Source organism: Varroa destructor, unplaced genomic scaffold (genome assembly GCF_002443255.2).
Source record: "Varroa destructor unplaced genomic scaffold, Vdes_3.0 BEIS01000001.1, whole genome shotgun sequence".
NCBI lineage: Eukaryota > Metazoa > Arthropoda > Arachnida > Mesostigmata > Varroidae > Varroa > Varroa destructor.
In genome coordinates, this window is record NW_019211454.1 from 5,733,338 (window position 1) to 5,753,405 (window position 20,068).

Consider the following 20,068-nt stretch of genomic DNA (forward strand, 5'->3'; position numbering starts at 1 on the left):
CAACCTATTTTCTATTTTTTTTTCTAAATGAAGCAAGGTAACAGCTGAGCAAACTGATAGAACGGCCCTCGCTGATTAAATACATGTAAATCTCCTCTATCGCACACATTGCTCGAGGCTAATAGCTTCCTTCGGACCTTTAACCTTGTCTTTATTGTTTTCCAATCGATTTTCTATAAATACCTGACGTCCCATATTTCAACACATGGCTTAGCCACCTTGATGGAGGGGTCCAAACAAGGTAGTTTAAAAAAAGCTAGGAATGACATTACTGGCGTCACAGCGTTAGCACACTTTAGGGCACCAGTGGCCAGTTCCTTCACCCTTGAGGGCACCCGGCACCCCAGGCGCATTGTTAACATTCTGCCTAACCCTGTGTATATGCCAAACGTTCCTGTATGCATAAAGTCAATACAACGCTCATGACAGACGTTTAGCCGTACGATCTAATGCCAATGATAGAGTGTGGCGCCTGTATGAATCTAAGTACGCGTCTGTACGAGCAGGAATCTAGGAGTCTTCGATATTTGGTCATGTTCGCCCGAGAAAGGCCTGCTACTTATTGCGACAATGGACTGACTCTAAAGGAATTGCAAAAATAATGTACATTTCGTCTGCTTCGTCAATTGATATAACAGCATTGTACAGTCGAAGATACCTACTGTAACATTAGAACCCAGAGCTACAAAAAGGAGACGCAACTTGGTGGAAAGAGCGTAGTTGGACGTAACAACACTGCACACGTAGAAAGACGTGGATACCTCCGCGCACGATTGTCATGTTTATAGTTTAGCTTGCTACCGGTCTAGAAATTGAACAAAGACTATAATATTTGTTAACGACATATATTTAAGTAACTGGAAATTGAAGTAGGTGTATGTGAGGTATAACGCCTCGTAGAATTAATCAACGAACTCTTAGTAGCGTAATGACAAAGTGAAAACGCCAGGGTAAGACAAGATTTATTCAACCATATAAGACTCGACAGTAGCATCGATTGGAAGAGACTGGCCGCTACTCATAATCATATATATATCCAATGAAGTAAATTCGATTAAAACTTCGTCGGACTGTTTGTAATATTGGGCCTCCGGTCATCAGTTATTTTTTCTTTATACTAAGGGAAAGGCAGTTCATTCTGGAATCAAGTCACGCCTGTCATGAAAAAGGCAGGAGGTCCGTCTTCGAAATGTGAGCAAGCATCAACTGGTAGTATACAATTTGTTCGCGCTGAGCGGATCTCCAATAAGATTAAAGGCATATTTTTTTGCTCAAAGTTGACACTCTTTATTACGGCCAGTTTTCACGCGGCTTCCGAAAAATCCAAGGAAGATTTCAATGCGGCAAGCCGGAAGATTCTCAACAAATTTCCAGGAGGGCTCTAAAATCCTTTCAATGAGTCATTTTTGATAATCTAGGTTTTTATATAGAAATTAGCAGTCTCTATCGAGAGGAGCTCCCGTCAACTAGGTGGTGCAAATAAGCTCCTACGGGTAGTTTTTTCAAACCTGTTTTCATATTTTAGCCTTTCCGGTCGTTTCGAACCCATGTGTTTTTGGGACCTTTGGCCTGCGATCAGCCGGAAATTTAATTCGGTTACATTTTTTTTTGTGTATAACACAGTTGAGTAACATTTGAGCGTTTCTACAATTACAAATACTTCGTTTGGCTCATGCTTGCAAATAGATAAATAACTGCTTAGAGTGGGAGTATTTTCGAAGTGACTAGTGAGCAGGTTAAGTTCCGATTTGAACTTATACATCGAGTAAACAGATTACACTGAAAAAAGAACGTTCCCATCAGGATTAATGCTTTTAGCTCACGAAAAACATGTTCGGTAAAGTATCTGTTTTTGTTTAGGTAAGATCTTAGAAACAATATCTAATGATATGGGTTCTTCACGTAAAGATTCAGGCAAACAGGCCCGCCTTGTGAATGGGCTTACTGCCGCAATTAGCCCGCAGCACAGCGGACACAAAAGCAAGCGTTATAAGAGAACGCGCACAAAAAAAAACATTGATCTGTGCTATGTTTACAGGGTATAGTTAGAAGTTCGTTCTGGTAAAATCTCATTAACACGTCTTAGTCATGCCGTACTGAATAAGGTAAGCCAACTGTTTATATATCATTCCGCTTCACACTTACACAAACATGCATTGTTGTGACGACACTATGCCGAAATGGTGATACAGCCATGTTGTTTATGGCACGTCGAGTGTCCATGACGACGACGCCGATAGATCATTATGAGATGCCACATTACGGAAATCCTCGGGGCCGGTGACGACTCGTAACTTCGTATTCTTTAGCTGCTTGTATTAATGGGATGATCGTACGCAACGCGATGTAGCTTCACGAGCGACACCAAACCATCAGCAGAACTTTTGCTATTTACACAATAACAAACGTTGAGACCCGTTAATGAAGTCCTGTAATTAAAATGCAACCTTCACGTCCGAGCGTAACCAAACACGCCCGCGTAGGCACTGATTAATTTACATAAGCATTTTTACCGTACTCATTATTACACGAGAGTAGAAAGCTGTAGAGCTCATACATTGTGACACGTTCCTACATGTCAATGAATAAGTTGGTCAGATATATGTGGATCATATAGCCATCAATAATGAAAATAGCAAATTTGATTGGTTATATCGGGGATACGTTGACGGCAGGGCGAAGGGTGAAAGTCAATCCAAAATTGCAGGCTTCGGTTAAAGAAGAAAAATGCTATCACTGCTTGGATAAACTATCCCTAGAAACTATACGAAATGCATTTGTCACTAATAGTATTTAAGCACTTACCGTACTTGTGATTGTCAATCCGTGGCGCTTTGTTGATTAACGAAAGACCAAAATCAACACTTAATTGTAAGTACCAGTAGACAAGGTGAGATCTTCGAGTACAATACGGCAAGCTTGCTCATAGCAGAAGCCGAAGGAAATTCATATTGGAAAGTCCTACAGAATACACCCAAGGCATAGCGCTAGATGTCGACGAAAAGCTGCACCCAGAAGTCCTAAAAAGCCTGGGAACATAGTTATGGAAGCCCTACAAAAGAAGTAATGTAACATGGCACAAGCTAAGTACTGATTTACCGAGTAGAACTCGACGCAATATCATTATCGATTATAAAAAAAAAACTATCATTCAACACAGAACCCTATACGTATTTGTGCACACAATGTATATCACCTTTGCACCTGCAATTTGGCTTTTTCGTTATGTTCTACCTAATCGTATTCAGTGAATAATTCTGTTCCCTACTCGGGTCATCTTTCTTCTGTGCCGCCCCCTAAACCCTATCCTTCAGCAACTGTCCAGCCCCAACGGTTCGTACTGCAGTATATTTGACAATTGGACTAAACGCGATCGCTCTCTTGTTGGTAATCAGCACGACAACGCTTTGTCACCGCATCTCCCTCGACAGCTTCGGTGACTCCGAGCTGTTTGCCAAGACCCTGAACTCATTCGTGAGCCTCTGACATCCCCTCGAGTAGTGGCCGCAACTGCCTGTCAGCAACCGAGTGCGTCTTTGAGTACTGATGGGCTGTTCTTTCGGAACAGGGACGTATTTGCGGAAAGGAGGGCTTGGACATGGGAAGAGAGGAAAAGGCAGGAGTACGACGGGAGAAAAAGGCACCCGTCGAATCGTAACGTTGGACAGTGCTGGAAAAGCTAACGAACATTGTAGTATTGCGGTGGTCGGTGTTCTTCCCATTGCTAGACACAAAAAGACACACAAACCACCTGATCCGTTCCGGCTGAACCTCCGCTTTCTAATCTTTAGCCTTAGCTAGGCGTTGTTGTCGCCGCTGTTGCTACTAGAGCTAACGTTGTTGGGACGTACACTCAGACCGTTCGCCTTGTCGAGGAGCGTGCACTGGTAATGAGATTTGCTTGTGGTGTTCTCAACAGTAGACAATACGGGAAACCATCGTAAAGAGGCGACGCGAGCTTTCGGCCCTGTCACCAAATTAAGTTAGCTTTTGTCAGCTAATGATCACACCGTGACTGACTACCCTTGTGAAACGAGGGGGGAGACAGACGTGAGAGTCTGCGACGGGTAAAGATGGGCAAAGCCCAAAAATTGTATGTAAGCAGGCTACAAGCGGGTCTTCAGAGTACCTACTCCGATTAATTCAACAGTGGACCGGCAACCTGCTTTTACACTAATCGCCGACCTAATTTAAAACCAACTCCACCGCCTCTCGTTTAGCTCCAAGCGCACGCCGAATGTGGTGACGTGATAATATTTGTTATTATGAACAGTGACGAGATAGTAATTTTTGACGGGAGCTACCGAAAGGAGATGACTTTGTTTGTTGCAAAAGCAATGAATAATAAAATTTAGTATATCACAGCCTGTCATCGTGTGCATACAGCTGAAGATTGACTGCAAGCAAGAAGTTAGACGAGCAAAGAAGGTGCTCACTCATACTGCTTTACTCGAGATCAAATTATCTATGAGCTGTGAAAGCATAAAAAAGGAGACGCTTTTGAAGCCGCTAAGACACTCGATGTAGGACAACCTGAAACCTCTATACGTATGTATAGCTGAACTAAATAATCCAAATAAAATTAAAAACAGTGATAGCAATAAACGTATGATACCCAAACGCGTAAGTACCTAATAACGTATCACTATCGGCATAGAATGAATCTAATTACAGCCTAATGCACATTTTGATTAAACCATCATTTAGGTTCAATGTTCAAGCCTGAATCATTCAATCATCTGAATCATCAGGTTGAATAATTTTCTTCAAATTACGTCGAATGCTTCGTGTTTACTACCAGCGGCAAAGAGTTCGCCAAGCATCCTCTAAAATCATCCGAACAGATACCTTCCGCTGAGCATCAGCTAATCGAGGTAGCTTTTTGTTGAGGTATAGCGTGATTGGTTTCGAAATATTCCCCAACCGTTTAAGCTAAAAGCGCATCCAGAGCGACCTGCCAGATTCATGTAGGCCATGTCCACACGTTTGGGCATAACCCCGTCTTCGCGCCATTTGCCACGCCTTGAACACTGCGCTGTTTTTAAACGGCAACTTTAAGCGCGTTCACTTTCACTTCACAGGAAGCATACCATGCTTCTTTTTTGCACGCTACAGTGAATACTTCAATGCCTCGATACCTCGAGGTTATCGTTAGCTCTTTTTCTACATTGATTTTATGATGTCCTTTCTTTACACTAGATTGGTTATAGCTAATTAGAACCGTGCCCACCTGGGCTATGTCTGAGCAGATTGTTAATGCAGGTCCTTGCCCTAAAAGCATGTCTCGCAGGCAAAGGACACAGTGACTATAACTAATTGTAATTCACATTTATATTGACCCGAAAGTACATTCTCATCATGTAGCTGTATATTTTTGAGACATTACAAAACGAGTGCTTTAGGCAAAAATGTATCGGGGATGACATCAAATAGTCTTCAAATGTCTGTCGAACTGTTTCAGGACTAGGTGCTTCAATAGTCACTCTCTGAACTTCCGTTTGACAGGTGGCTTAATTTTTAAAAATGCGATCAGTGGACCTACTATCTCGAAACAACGTAATAGTACTCATGCTTGTTTTCTACCCATACATACATACCCTACTTAAAAAATTATTATTTTCAGTTGTACGTTAGGTAGGCTCTTAAGCAATAACTTCAGATGTCTGGACCCTCCCAGCAAAAGCTCGATTTGCCTACGCTTTGTTTTGAACCTACGCCTCTTTCAAGTTTCTCGCAAACACCTACACATCTATTACGCTGAGTGTATTGGACCAGCTTCTTACTCGAAACCGTGGACTGTCGAATGGCGAGGGTTCTTCTGTAAAACCAAACGTTCTCTATATGTAAAGAACAAATTCGCCGTTTTTTTTAGACAACCTTGCATATATATTTTTCAACTGTCATTTTCTGTGCTATTATAGCTAGTTTACAGTTACATTAAGCGATAGATTAATGGTCCTTTTTTCCTTAGCAATTATCCAGAAATGTAGAAGCGAAGTTAGGTTCCTCGTTAAATCTCATTGAATATTTGCCATGATATTATACAGCATTCTCATTACATGTGTCCTACTGGCGCAAGAATCCAGATCCTACTTATGATCTTACTCACCAACGAAAGCTCATCTGTCTCACTACTGGGCTTAGAGGTCAAATATTCTTGTATTGGTTTGGCAACCTGCGGTACTTCTATCTGTGGTGCAGAGGCTTCAGGTATGTCTTCTACCGTGCAGGTCACGGGTTTCTCGATCAGTTCACATTTAACGTCAACAGCGACTGACCACTGTTTAGGAACCTGACCTGGACAATCAACGGCGATAATTTGTTGTGGCGGGGCTTCACTGGCTGCCTCGACCTCACAACTCTCTTCTCTACCATTTAATATGATGCGAAATACGTCTAGGTACTCGATACGCTGCGCTTCGCTAACCTCCATTTTATACTTATTCGGCCCATATTCAATTTCTGCAACTAGTTTTTGAGGGAGCCCATACACCCATTTCTTTTCTAGGCTCTCTGACCATCCGTCGCTTTTTATTACGAACCTTTCATCTCCATCGAATACGACAGTCAAAATGGCTTTGTAATCTGAAGACGCTAACTCACGACCGTCGGCTTGTGCCCCACAAATACGGAAACGCAAATTTGCCACAAGGGACTTGAATAAATCCAACACTGACGATACTAAGAAGCAGCCCGCAGGAATATCCTGCAAAGCCTGTACCACCTCAAGCCTATATGCCTGATTTCGAAAATTAAAGGCCTTGTTGGGCAAGATCTCCGTGTAGAGTTTCTCGAATATTGGTTTCTCCTGTGAAAATAGTTACGTCATTGAGGTCATATGGTTACATCATTGGGGGGTAGGCAAAGTCGAGTTCTGTATCTTACTAAAACTGTTTTATTCTTTGGCTGCATTGGCGAACTTGTTTTACCATTGTTAAACCTATCGGACGTACCAATTTTATTAAACTCAGCAAATTAAGAACTGCGAAAATCGTGTATTTCCATCCAAATCAACACGCAGTACTATGTACTGTAAATTAATGCACCCGATGCGATTTCCTGACAATTCGCGTTCCGCCGTTAGGTCTCTTGCATCGCCATTTTAGGAAGCTTGGAGAAAAACTATCAAATTGACTAATTTGCACTCTACCTGTATAAAGGTTAAAAAGTTCAAGTGTATTTTTTGTACACACTAAATTCCGGCCCTCATAATTTCGCATTCACAACTTATACTATGAATATTACGTACCTTAATGCTCTGCCAATATTCAACATAGTGAAGCCACACCAGCTCTTTGACGATATGAGGAAACAACTGGATGAAAGCAGAGATTTCTTGTTCTGTATTTGCCCCTCTTTCGGTCTCTGGAAACCGTAACGGACTCGGATCAGCAAGGGGCCTCCTTCTTTCCAGGCCTTGAGGGTCGATTTTGAACAAATGATCTATCGTTCGACGTTTGACTACTATCTCGTCTTCACTATGCCCGACCAGATAAGAGCTGCTTGGTTGTTGACGGACTGTTGGATCTGTCTTAAACGCAGCTACATGGAATTGTTCACTGCCGCCTCTAAGCAGTCTTCCAACCGTACGGTCGTACAGGCCGGTGATAGCGCTGCTCAGGTTCCGAAAGTATGTCATACTTCACTTGTTCTAGACAGAATACACAGATATTCTCGATCCACAGCGGTTTTTTTAAAACTTCAGTAGTACCGCACAACGGAGTACAAGCTATTACGTGTAGTAGACAAAAAGTACTCTACAGCTATCAGTACTAATTAACAAGTGTCAGTAGACAACGTTAGACCACGCAGTTGCTCATTAACACGATTTGTTATTGCCTCGTGTTAACTAACTTCGGCGGAAGTTGGATATTCCTAAAATTATTATATGGACTCTAGCCATTGTGTACCTCTTATTCACTACCACGCGTACGAATTAACGGGAACATCAACGGAATACACTCATCAATAGGGTGCGACAACGATGAGGGACTCAACTTTTTCGAAGTGCTACAGCAACTGTATCCAGCCTAGCATATTCCAGATAGAAAAGTACGGTCAGACTTGTTGTTTCTTGACGCTCAGCTAACATAGCTCATCTGAAGTGTTCTACCTGAGGCGGAATACGTTCACCATAGGTTTGTAAGAAAACGAAACTATTTTCAGCAGGCAATATCTGAGGAGGGGAGGCAATTGACAAAAACCGAAATAACTTATGTTGGAACCTAATATCTAGAACCTACGTGTTACTAAACAACAAAAAAAAAACGTATCATTCTAGATATTATCAGTAGTGTCTAGGTACCGATCTATTTTTCACAGTTGTGCGCCTCGTAGAGGTTGTAAGAATTGTCGGTAAAACGAGACATTCTTCACACGAAAGTATCACTGAAAATGTTCTTAAAAGTTGGGGTGTCTAAGTAGTTCCACTGCTAGGCCAACGCGTGACTTAAGTTATCAGCACGATCGCTGGCCGGCTAAATGAGACATACGTTTCACCAGAATTAAAGTAAATAAGTTCAAATATACGTAGATCATTAACCATGTTCATAATCGTTACCGTGAATGTGGTGACGCTGCGAAACACTGCTTGAGATATATCTAAAAATAGCCCTTAAATCATTTTTATCTGCGGATTGTTAAATCGAGTTAAGTGGGCGACAACTTCAGCCATTACGTATTTGCTGTATCTTTGAACGTGATCGCGTTAAAGGTCGGTATCGCCTGACGAAAAGTAATGGTCCAATTCAAGAGGTACAATTCAAATCTACTATTTGAGCTGACAGGACCTAAGTTCCATTGTGTCGTCAACTCGTGGCCGGTTTGTGAAACCTAAATTAACAAGTTGTTCTTAACAATATTCAAACGTAACCATCCGCTCCCTGGCTAGCGGACACTACGCCATTATAGGTTTAAAAATGTATTTAAAATTTAAAAAATACTGCATAGCGATAGATTGAAATTTCGACATTTATTGTCGTTGGTTCGTAGAGAATCCTACAGTATTTAAGCGCTTGTGCACGCTGCGATTGTCGTTCTTTTGACGGCATCTATAGAACGATACGTCAACTATGGAGATGTTAAGTAAGTTTCATACTAACTGTGTAGCGGAGCAGCTTGCAAAGACCAAAGTAATAGCAAAGCGAATCCTATCAATGTTCGATTTTGCATCTGAAGAGGACTGTCCTCGCATAAAGCAAATTCTCATCGATAATCAGCCATTTCCGTTCTGAAAACTCTGAAACTGAGAAAAAAACAACTGTCCGTATTCAGATAGTTAAAAGGAAACGCACTGATCATTAGAAACATCGAATGTCTGGACCTATACGACTGGAAGGCTGTGCTGCCCATAAAAATTTAACCAAGAAATATTCATCCGTCGAACGAATTTCGCAGCCAGCACAAAACCAAATAGACAACAACGGGTCGTGATTGCTAATGAAGGAGTTTTAAGGAGTCTGGGAAAGATTAGAATGGACTCGTACGCGTTGCCCAATGTTAAACTCTAAACTGTTAAGTTGAAGGCCCAGTTCAGAGTAATTAAGGAGTTTCACAACATATTTAACCAGCAAAGATATCTGCGGGTACAGACTGATCTGGGATCGAACCCGAGCGTGCCCACAGCGCTTAACCTGTTAGAAAGTACTGAATAGAGATCAAATGTTTCGTGGGGAGAGAATGCAACGCTCAGACTTCAGGAAAAATTGGTTGGGATCCATAAAATGCAATGAATTTTACATTTTGAATACACGAGTAACAATACTGTGGCGTTCGTTCGCGACTAACTGACCAAGTGGGGTCCTGGCCAGCGGAGCCACTTCCATTACCGTTTTTTACGATGTCAGCTATTCGGGAGTCAATCACGCATCCGAAATAACAATTTGTTGTTCGGGCGAGTTTCTTATTATTATCTTAATCAGTTTTGGTTAGAATGTACGCCTCTTCGAACGTCATTTGTCCACACGAGTACTTGACAATGTCATTCGATTGTATCGTGTTTAAACGTAGATCTATTCGCTACACCCTTAATTACCGATGTACGGTTTCACGATATATATAAGTATGAACTGATCTATATGATTTTATTAAAACGACTATCAGTTCGTGAAAAAATACGGCGAACATGCGAGCTATTTACGTGCACGTAAAGGAATATCAGACTCACGGGGAAATCCGTTGGCTGATTAGCTTAGATAATCTTTCCGTCTCTTCAAACTAGTGGTTTTGATGCTTTTGAACACTCTAAAGGGACAATTCTAGTGAGAAGTCGTGCCCTAAACTCTTCATCAGCTTCATAAATAGGTCGGAAAGTTTACCTTTCTAAGACCAGGCGCATAGCAGCTGCAGCCTACCTATTGGTTATACAAGACACACCACAAACTTTGTGTGACGGTTTCATTCTAACTGTAGAACCAATTCATTCCGATTATACGATACCAGAAGATAGCCTTCTACGACGACCATTGATCAAGGGCCCATTCGATTTTCCTGCAACATTAGTAATAGTCGCGTAAGTAATACTGGCGCTTCAAGTTCATACAATTTGTGTGTATGTGTTAAATTCCAGTTAACGCAACGGCGTGTACATCACATAGAACCCGGTTTGTAAATATAAGGTGGTAAGCTAGTTGGCGAATAAGCCCAAATTTGATTGAACAAGGTAAGTCCCGAACTTATCATATTGCTTCGTACAGATACAAAGATGTCTGTCTAGCTATGGATTCAAACCTCCCTCTGCGATACTGATTACCATCGTGGTAGGTACTTAACGTAGATGAATGATTTTTCCTTCAAGATCCGCACATCCTTCGCTGGCTCGGGCAGGCAACGGTGGTAACCACTGCAAAAGTTTCAGCAAGAAGCGAGTTGTGTCGATTTTTTAGGCCCTAACCTCAAACCTATGCAATTTATTTATTTGATAAATATGGTAACCTTGATATTTATGTTTGAGAAGTCGGTCCTATCGAAATTCGCTTGCCGAGACCATCAGTAATTTCTATGCACCTGCTTTTTATGGCGCGCTCTGCACTGCGCATGTTGTACACAGGCATTTAGCCAATAGCAAGCATAACGATCAGCTCAATGTTAAAGAGTACTTGTTCTATGATTCTTCGTACTTATTACGATTGTCGAATATAGTCTTCATTTTAAACCGGTAAGACTGTGTCGGCTTGGAACTTTTGCTTCTCCTCCATTAACTTAAGTTTAACTCAAATTTACACAGAGGTGCTAATAAATATTCAACACGAATGTGTTGCTTTATCAATTTATTTGAAAATTACAGATTGTGTTTGCACTTGTATTGCATCTCGTCCTTAAGCAACCGCCGTGGCACCCCAACGAACAGGCTGCCCCCTTATAACGCGGGAGAAAATGCCAGAAGTCGCTTACAGTTCGTAATGTCAAATTTTCTTTATCATACTTTTAATTTCTGTATGCCAACACCCCGTTTCCTTCTGCTGAATACAATGAACCCCCGTACATATGTAACGTTATTCTGCTTACTTCCACTGTTGAGTGCACTGTTGCCCTGTGACTAGTTATTTTTGTAGTTTTTGACATGTACGGGAATAAATACGCACAGTGACGGCCCGTTCGCAAGCCTTTAAGCGCCCATAGTTATATGGGTGCTTTTGATGCGGCCATAAGGACGCCTTCGACGAGGTCCCAGTAGCTTCGCTATCGGAGTTATGAACCCGTAACCGAGCCTCGTAATGGAGCAGTTCAACATTATCGACGAGTGCTCTGAGCTTTTAAGCGAAAGCGGTTGATTAATCGGTCGACATAATGTAAACGTATGGTGCCTTGATCATAACTTAACCAGCATAGTTCATGGAATTGCATTAGTTACCGACTGTAATTTAGCTGTTTAGACTAGCTACTTCACTATCAGGAAATACCCGCTTCTAGAACAATCCGATAGCTGACTTCTACGGACGAAACCCAGAGCCTGAACTGAGATACTAAATAAACTATTTGCAATTTTATTCATAATTAAGCTCAGCATTGCTTGATGTCGAAATTCGAAAGTGTGGACAACGTAAACGAATGCAAAATTGGTATGTAAGTGTATTTACCGCAAGTTCGTTTTCGTGTATTTAGATCTCTGCTCTGAACCTTTTAGGACCTTAAAATCGGCTCGCGTATCTTGGTAATTAAATTTTAAACGGCAACTCCTGGTACATATGTGTAGTACAAAACAATGCCTCAGCTGGTAAGTAAGTTGACCAGTAGACAGTTGGTCATCAAAGGAATACGAAGTTCAAGCTAAAGGGAAACCGCTCCGGAAACTATTTCCGGATATATCTAATTTGACACAGTGAGAGGAGGATGCGTTTGTGTATATTTTGTCTTCACCGTTCATTTCTGAGATACTCTACCACTTGACAGAGGAATCAGTCAAAACGTTGCTGGAAAGCTTGACGTGTTCATAGAATATGGAAGACCGATATCTCGGACTTGGGCGTTTCAGCCGGCGCATTGCGTTCTAAAGTCGATTTTTCGTAAGGCATCAGAGATCATCTCCATCGGTAGCTTATGAAACTCTGCTTTGTTTTTTGAACGGATTTTCTAGTGCAGGGCAGCTCGTCTTAAAATGATCTCATAAAAACAAGTATTTCAATGACATCGTTATGACCTATACTATGGCGACACGGACGATCTTGCGCGTAAAGCTCCGTCGCAATTACATGAAAGCTATCTGTCGTCTCGGATCAACAACGGCTAGTGGATGACTGAATCATTTGTTCCGGACGTTATATAAAATAGTAGCAGTAAATTATAATCATAAATCCACTTCATCTTGGGGGTGCCAGTTCATCCATCGTACATTCCGCAAATTTACCTTCCACTAGTAACGAGTGGTCCAAAAACGATTCCTATCGATATCAGTGTGGCAAATCTATCGCGGTGGTCTCCCGACGATATAATATCACTACTTGTAACTAAGTTCAGTAGGCAAACGCGTGACAGTAACGTGTGTCCCTTGAAGCTCATAATAATCGAAGCTATAACCAATGATCAATCTAACATCGTTCAGTTGATGACTGAGAACAAATTGTGGTAGATTGCTGACGCGCTAAGACGCCTGGCTCAGTATGATACGTACGACGTAAACTACCGTATCGCCGCGGGTACAATTTAGAACCGTATCGCTTTTAAACAACGCTTGTACAATGAGCATTAAGATCTACATCAAAGAAGGATGTGGGAATAATCGTAAACAACATTTTGGTAATGTTAGTTATTGGATTTCCCTAGAAATCCTCGAAAGAACTTTCAATGAACACGATTTTTCCCCCATGCAACTTCAATGAATGATTTAGGGACGACCTTTGTCCATTCTTGGGGCAGCTTTTCAACTCAACTTTTCTAGGAGGTAATATTTTTAGTTACGATAAATTGGTCATTATGATCTTTTTTTTCTTCTAAAGGTATAAAATTCTCCCTATTAAAGGGTTTCTACCATACATTGGGAAAGGAGACTGTTAAAAAGAGCGAGATCGAAACCAATAACCGCAGCCGGACGACATGTTTCAGTGTTTTGCTTGAACGGTCGAGCTGTTTAGAGAATTTAATCGAGGTGGTGTTATAAGTGAAGCTTATTGAAGAACTGTCTATTAAATGTACGTAACCACTGTTTTTGAATAGGGTTTGGCTCTAGCACTCATTTAAAGGACAGCACGACGCTTGGACAATGATCTGTTCTGAATGACGTTATCATAGGTTATCCAGTCATCGTTTTTCATCATTTGGGCAAGAGTCATATGTAAATGAGGATTCCAGTGTCTTCACAGTCAGAGGGCCGAGCTGCGCACGCCCTGTCTTCGATACTGAAGTCGCCACCTCGAACATAAGCAAACCAATTCCGCCTTCCAAGCCGTACGATCGGATATAGTGTTTGGCCTGGGTAAATCGCAAATTTCCTCACGACTCTGGCCCTCTTCAGCGACAAAATTTTAAAGTCGATGTCATATACACGTTTGGAAGTGTGTGCAATTCACCTGAACAATGAACTGTACAATTTAAGCCACGACGATGTCAAAAAAAAAGCCAAAGATGGCCTCACATCAGCCGCCGCCGCTCCGTTTGCTCACCCAGCATCGTTTGTAACGCCAAAAGTAAATCGACCCGAAACACTTTGCGAACATATGGGATAACCGAATACTATGCTATAAAGGAACACTTACGTCCTTCAATAACTTACCAATTAAGTTAAACGATTTTACACGTGCAGCATCTGTTGGATATGATTACTTAAGCTACAGCAGACAAAAAAGTCATTTTGCTACCTTCTAAGTGTTAGCCTTCGGCAATGTGTAAAGGAATACATTTTCAAGCAATACAGGTGTACGTTAACGTAGAAGTATCCTTTAATCATTAAAGCGAAATCGAAAGAATGAGTTTTTTTGCTCTGCTAATTGTATATTCAGAAAACCGTGTACGGAGGTACATAAATAATGTTAGATTGTTAGTCCATTCGAATAATAGAACCCTAGGATACATGAGCCCAAGGCAAATCAAACGCTGAGAAAATAGGCAATATCATTTTTGGGGGTTTTGCATAGTCACGCATTCTGACCCGAGCAGATGTTTTTTTACGCAGATCTTTCCAGCGGTGCGTTTTCATGGAAGCTTTAGTTATAGTGGAAGTTATTTACTCTTGCTCGTAAATTGAGCAAGAGTAAAAAACTCCAGATCAACTTAAAGGCGTTTCAAGTGCGTGACAATTTACACTCAACAAAGTATTTATACGGCAGCCTACAAATGCGAACACGCCAATGCTATGGAAGGATATAGAGAACCGACGGAGATCAGATGAAAATGCTAGCCACATATTAGCGATGTTGGGGAAACTATATATATATATAGAGATTACGTGCTATTGCTCTATCGAACTGCTTGATGGAACGAAGGTCCTTGCGATGGTAGCACGTCCGGGCATTCTTCTTTGAGACGCGTTGCGTTTTGGGATAGACATCTCTGTTTCGCGTTGGTGGTCATCCGTTTGATACACAGCCAACAGTTTTTTTTTTTCGAAACGTATCAAAAAGAAGTTTCACGTGGGAAAACTGCGCGTGAGATAGACCGAAAATGTTGACGCCAAGCAATCTCTGGATTCTATACTCCTATAAATTTCTTTGCGTAACCATTGTTCGTACACGTACATCAAAAACTTTTTTCTAATAAGCTTATAAGATAAGCAGCATATTATAAAATAATACTAATGGTAATAATTAACTTCTTTTAACTCAGTACAGCTTGGTAGTGATGTGGTGTGATGTACAATGACTTTAGGGGAGTTTTATTCTTAAGTTTTGCTTGTCACGGATTTAGTAATAGGAAGAGCTTTTATTTTTCTGAATTGCTATTGTAAATTATTATGCCCCTGACGAGTGCCACTTCCTGTCCAAATCACCGGAGCGCGGCTTCTTTCCAGTCAGTCACTTATCCTGTGTAATGAATCTGACTACAGAGGGCACGATTGCCGAGTTTTTGAATCGCATGTATCTTTAAACGCATAAATAATTGACCTCTGTACCTATTTTGGGGTTCTTAACTGGCAATTGACCTAAACTTACCGACCTGATTATGACTTTTTTAAAAGCTTATGGAATAACTTAAACCCTTTCCGAGCTAAGTTGTTCTATATTGTTACTTTTTACATGTATCGTGTTTAAATTGTCCAGTTGCATGCTTCCAACTGCAGACACTAGACGCGGTTTGACCACAAACTACCGCTATAGATATTCTAGAAAGCTTTATATCTATAATGAGATAATTGTTGCTAACTGTCTCCATGATGCGGAAGGGAAAACACCTTGACAATTGGATAAAGCCTAACCCAATATCGGTGCTTCGTTGTGAGACTCGTCTGGCCTCCCAATGAAATCGCTCATTTCTCTCCTGTCTGTTCAATTCTATATGAGGATATGTTTTCCCAGTGGTTGCCTTTTTTTGGCATGAGAAGCCCTGTAACCACACGTATTCGGAGAATAAGTGGGTTGAGGCCGATTTTTGATACTCATTTGTTTGATCCAAGAAGTAATTCAAACGTAGCAGTGAAGTTCTTAAATAACTAGACTTTCGATTGGCGTATCGATACATGAATCTCCTGAGGAGCTTCACTTAGCGTATTGCATTTATTGTTTCATTTTCGGCGGGTATCTCGTAGTAGCAGCTGCCCCTGATGCTCACTGCAAGATTATCATCATTTTACGTTCGAACCTACCCGACACTGCTACCGAACTTTACCCACGCCGACGGCACTCCTTCACCTGGCCTTCCACCGGCTGGCGGTAAAGATTGAACCTCTGCCTTATAAACAGAGACCGTATATTCCAAACGTTTTTTTTTGTTTATTCACGTTCCGTAAATTACACATATAATACATTCACACGCATTTCCAGCTGCCTTGGAGTCCACTTATGGGGGGGGGACTTATTTCTAACTTAAATTTTCTAGTTTTAATATTTAGGTCATAATTCGTTATATATGAAATACTAGTTTTGGCCGATACGGCCTGCTTCTGTAGAAAGCCTCCTCGAATGCGGCAATGTGTTTTTAAAACGTTTGTACGATTCACACGATACGCTTTGGCTAAAGCCTTTCCGATGGTCACCCTCTTCAATCGTTTTTTAGAAGACTAAAGTATTTACCCTTCAAATTTCGTCTGCTAGCGGCGGGACGCGCCCTTAACAATGTAATATTATTTTTCCCAAATTGAACAAAAGTTCCATTTAATTTCAAGCGCAATATACATGATACCTAGCTGCGTATCAGCATTAAGTAACCCTATAAGCAATTTCGACTAATCTGTTGACGCGAAAATGACTGTTTATCTCAATCAGTTCCCTTATTGAAAGTACTGACTTTAGTTTTGTGATAATATCAATATAAAATTAATATTCAGTTATTGATACCTTGAAGTAACGCTTTACCGCGACCACGCAATGAAAAACACATACAGATGCATTTACTTTGCATATTCAAAGTTTAGAATAACCCGGATGTCGATGTTAAAGTTTAACTTTCAAAGTTCCGAGAAGATTGCTCAACCAAATTTCGTCTACTTCAAAAGTAATTAAATTTCGAAGTCCGTCACATTTGCTTAGTATATGTGTGCACTTAAGTTTGTCGTATAATATCGAATTAAAACATTTCCTTTGATATGTCATTAACTAGCATTTGGAAATGTTATGCCTGCAGAAGCAGAGCGGTGCCTGAAAGATCCTATTTTTTTGATCCATGACTTTTTATAATCACTCTCGTGAGAGGATCGCTTCTTGCACCCGTGACCAGGACCGTACATACCGTAAATAGGCAGATTCTCCTTAAGTTTTTCTAAGCTAATTATATTTCGCTGTAAGCAATAATAACCCAGCTCACGAGCAGCTAACTGCGCAAGTTTAACTATTCTGTTGGATTGGATCTACCTACTGATGTGACACCCTTGTGATTTTTCACCATAAGCCACAACTCAATGTAGGAGAGCTATAGGCTGGTCATAATTAGGACGTGGGAGCGCGCAACGACGAGCGCCTCTATCTTTCATTTTGATCCTCGTTCAAATAACGTGACACTTTTCTGTATTTTGATGATTTGGTCGAGGTAAACTTACATTAAACCTGCCCGCTAACACCTGCAGGCCTTGAAATAAGTCGGCTTCCACCACAGCTCGTCGATCACTTTTGCACGAAGTATCCTGCACGACAGTTCCTGCTCGAACCGACGCTTTACGTAGTAGATCGTTCACATCCTGTGTCCAGTGCTATAGCTCCAAGCTGGAGCCCATGTCTGCAAACCTAAGTCTAACATTTTCGACTTTCCCTTAGAATTGACTGCAACTCTTCTGCTAGAAAGGTCGAATCTCAATACCCAAGCAAGCGTACCCAAATTAGAAAAGACACAAGTGCATTTCGATAGCAAAACCGTATTGCGCCATTATAGAGTACTGCCATTTTAATTACTCACTAGTTGTCGAAAGCCGCCTAATATTAGATGCTTATTATAATAGGCTTAATATTAGGAGCTGGCTTCGACTACTAGCTATCCTAACGTCATAAATCAAATGTATTTCGAATTTAATTGAACATTTCTTGCATTTTATACCAACTAATACTAATGTTAACTTGAAAAGCCTTCAGAAGAACAATACGCCTCGATGCAATAGGTTTAAAGTTAGAAAGATGACGCTGCGCCAACCGCAATCATTTCGATTAATATCAGCTGGCAGAAACGTGTTTTCAATATATTGTTTCAAACTTCTCGAGAGCATTGCAGTCCCTAGACACACAACTTACGCAGAAGCAACAAAGCGCAGTTTTTTTCAATTAACTTTCGGAACTGAAAACGTCGGCTTGTCCGACGGCGAGTTGCATTCATATTTGTGGGTGCTACCTGATTAATGAGTTCATTGACTGAGCGAAGATTCTTCAATGTTAGTTTCATAGCACTAATGTTATGTTTCTTCATCAAAGAAATCATTTGAAGGGTGGAGGTTGTTTTGGAAAAGAGGTGCAGCGTCGACCTAACGTACCGTTTCAGCGCTTCACGTTACGCTTCATTGAGACCACACTGGCCCAATCAACTTCGGAGGTCGAAACTGGCCAACCATATCACTTCCTAAGACCTCTCGGTATTTTGTAAATATTCTAATACTGCAAATGCTTACGAAACTTAATAGGCATGTTAATAGGCAATAACTTAATAGGCAAAGCTGTTTTGTACTGCACTTCACTGCTATTATACCAACCACAAATCTCCATTTAACCTATCACATTCTCAGTCAAATAGGCTCATGCGTATCCAGCGTTGTTGTTTTATTATCCGCAATAATAAACTTGCATTAATTGAGTGTTTCTTCTCCAGTAACTAATTATCATCTTCTATATTATCATGTTAGAGGCATTATATAACCATTTTGAAGGCAAAAGCCTCATTACGTCTGATTAATTCCAGACAACGGGAATCTTAAAATGCATCTCGCACAATCCGAATGATGGGATGAGATTTGAGACGGTAAATGACTTTGGCCTAAGACAGGATTGCTGTACAACTTCATTAAAGATGAGTTAGTCTCCGTATGGAACTTTTCCTTACGGAAGCAGTGTACGCGTAAGGACAGCTAATGATAGAATGGAAAAATGACATTATTTAGTGGGACCGAGGGAAAAGCTTTGCCTTTGTTCATATAATGTCTAGGTACTATTTTCCCATGTAGTGGAACAACCTTTAGCATAATCCATATAATAACATGCTTAATTTTAAATTCAAGGACACTGAATAGCTTCAAACGGGCGTGCTCCGGTAACAGTATTGTTTTTTTTACTAACTTAATTAAGAGCATATTATATTTCCCAACGGTATATGTCGGGTAATGAGCTCAAATAGTATGCGTCATGCCATAGGCCGGCAGTCGAAACGAAATCTTGCTCAGCACACCAGAGCTTCGAGGTTTCTAATCTCGATAGCACAACATTTATTCCTCGGCTCTTGTTCATCAAAATTTTAACCAACTTTCATTTATTCGAATATCTAGTTAAACTAAATATATTGAATTTTTCGGTCCAGCGATGCTGTATTGACTGAAACGGTCTCATACGGCCTATTTTGTCTTGCGCGAAACAAACCGAGTGCCTCGAAACAGGTTTCGAACCTAGGCCGCATCACCTGGTCTCTAACTTCAGTAGGCAGATACGCATAATTGCACCAATACGAGATCAGTCGCAGTAGTATGTTTGACATACTGATTCCTATTGGTTTCATACAAACGTCTCGGCTCAGCGTTTTGTTACCTTTTTGCATGTACTGCTTCCGTGCGTAAACTCTACTACTAGCTATGGGTCACTGCTCATTATTGATTTATTTTACATCTTTATGAAAAAGTATTTTCTATACTGATTCCAAGGCAGCGAAAACAAAGTTTTAGCGCTTGATAATCGAACACGCAGCCTCTACTGGTGTTTTTCGAAAAATCTACGGGAACACGTGTGTTACATCTGACATACTGTGTAAGGCTGGTGATACTTATGACTTGGGGTTAGCTTGGTAGTAGGACGATTATCAT

General features: G+C 40.9%; 2 protein-coding genes across 12 annotated transcripts in view; one reads left to right on the top strand and one right to left on the bottom strand.

Moving 5' to 3' along the window:
* The window catches only part of LOC111242938 (uncharacterized), a 92,225-nt gene that overhangs the window by 43,980 nt on the left and 28,177 nt on the right, over positions 1-20,068 (top strand). For 3 of the 11 annotated variants that reach the window (XR_015330298.1, XR_002670219.2, XR_002670221.2), the window contains exons 1-3: positions 7,231-8,138; positions 10,568-10,660; positions 11,285-11,392. The exons of 1 other annotated variant lie outside the window; for it this stretch is intronic. The gene's annotated coding sequence lies outside the window, so the exon portion shown is untranslated. Of the gene's footprint in view, positions 1-7,012; positions 8,139-10,567; positions 10,661-11,284; positions 11,397-20,068 lie in introns of those variants that run through there. 7 more of the 11 variants (XM_086993016.1, XM_086993012.1, XM_086993009.1 and 4 more) reach the window with 6 other exon arrangements.
* Positions 5,852-7,639, bottom strand: LOC111242936 (uncharacterized). Its single transcript, XM_022787888.2, has 2 exons — positions 7,250-7,639; positions 5,852-6,808 (listed from the first exon to the last, which is right to left on the bottom strand). The coding sequence occupies exons 1-2, from the start codon at positions 7,637-7,639 to the stop codon at positions 6,056-6,058; spliced, it is 1,143 nt and encodes a 380-aa protein (XP_022643623.1). The 3' UTR covers positions 5,852-6,055.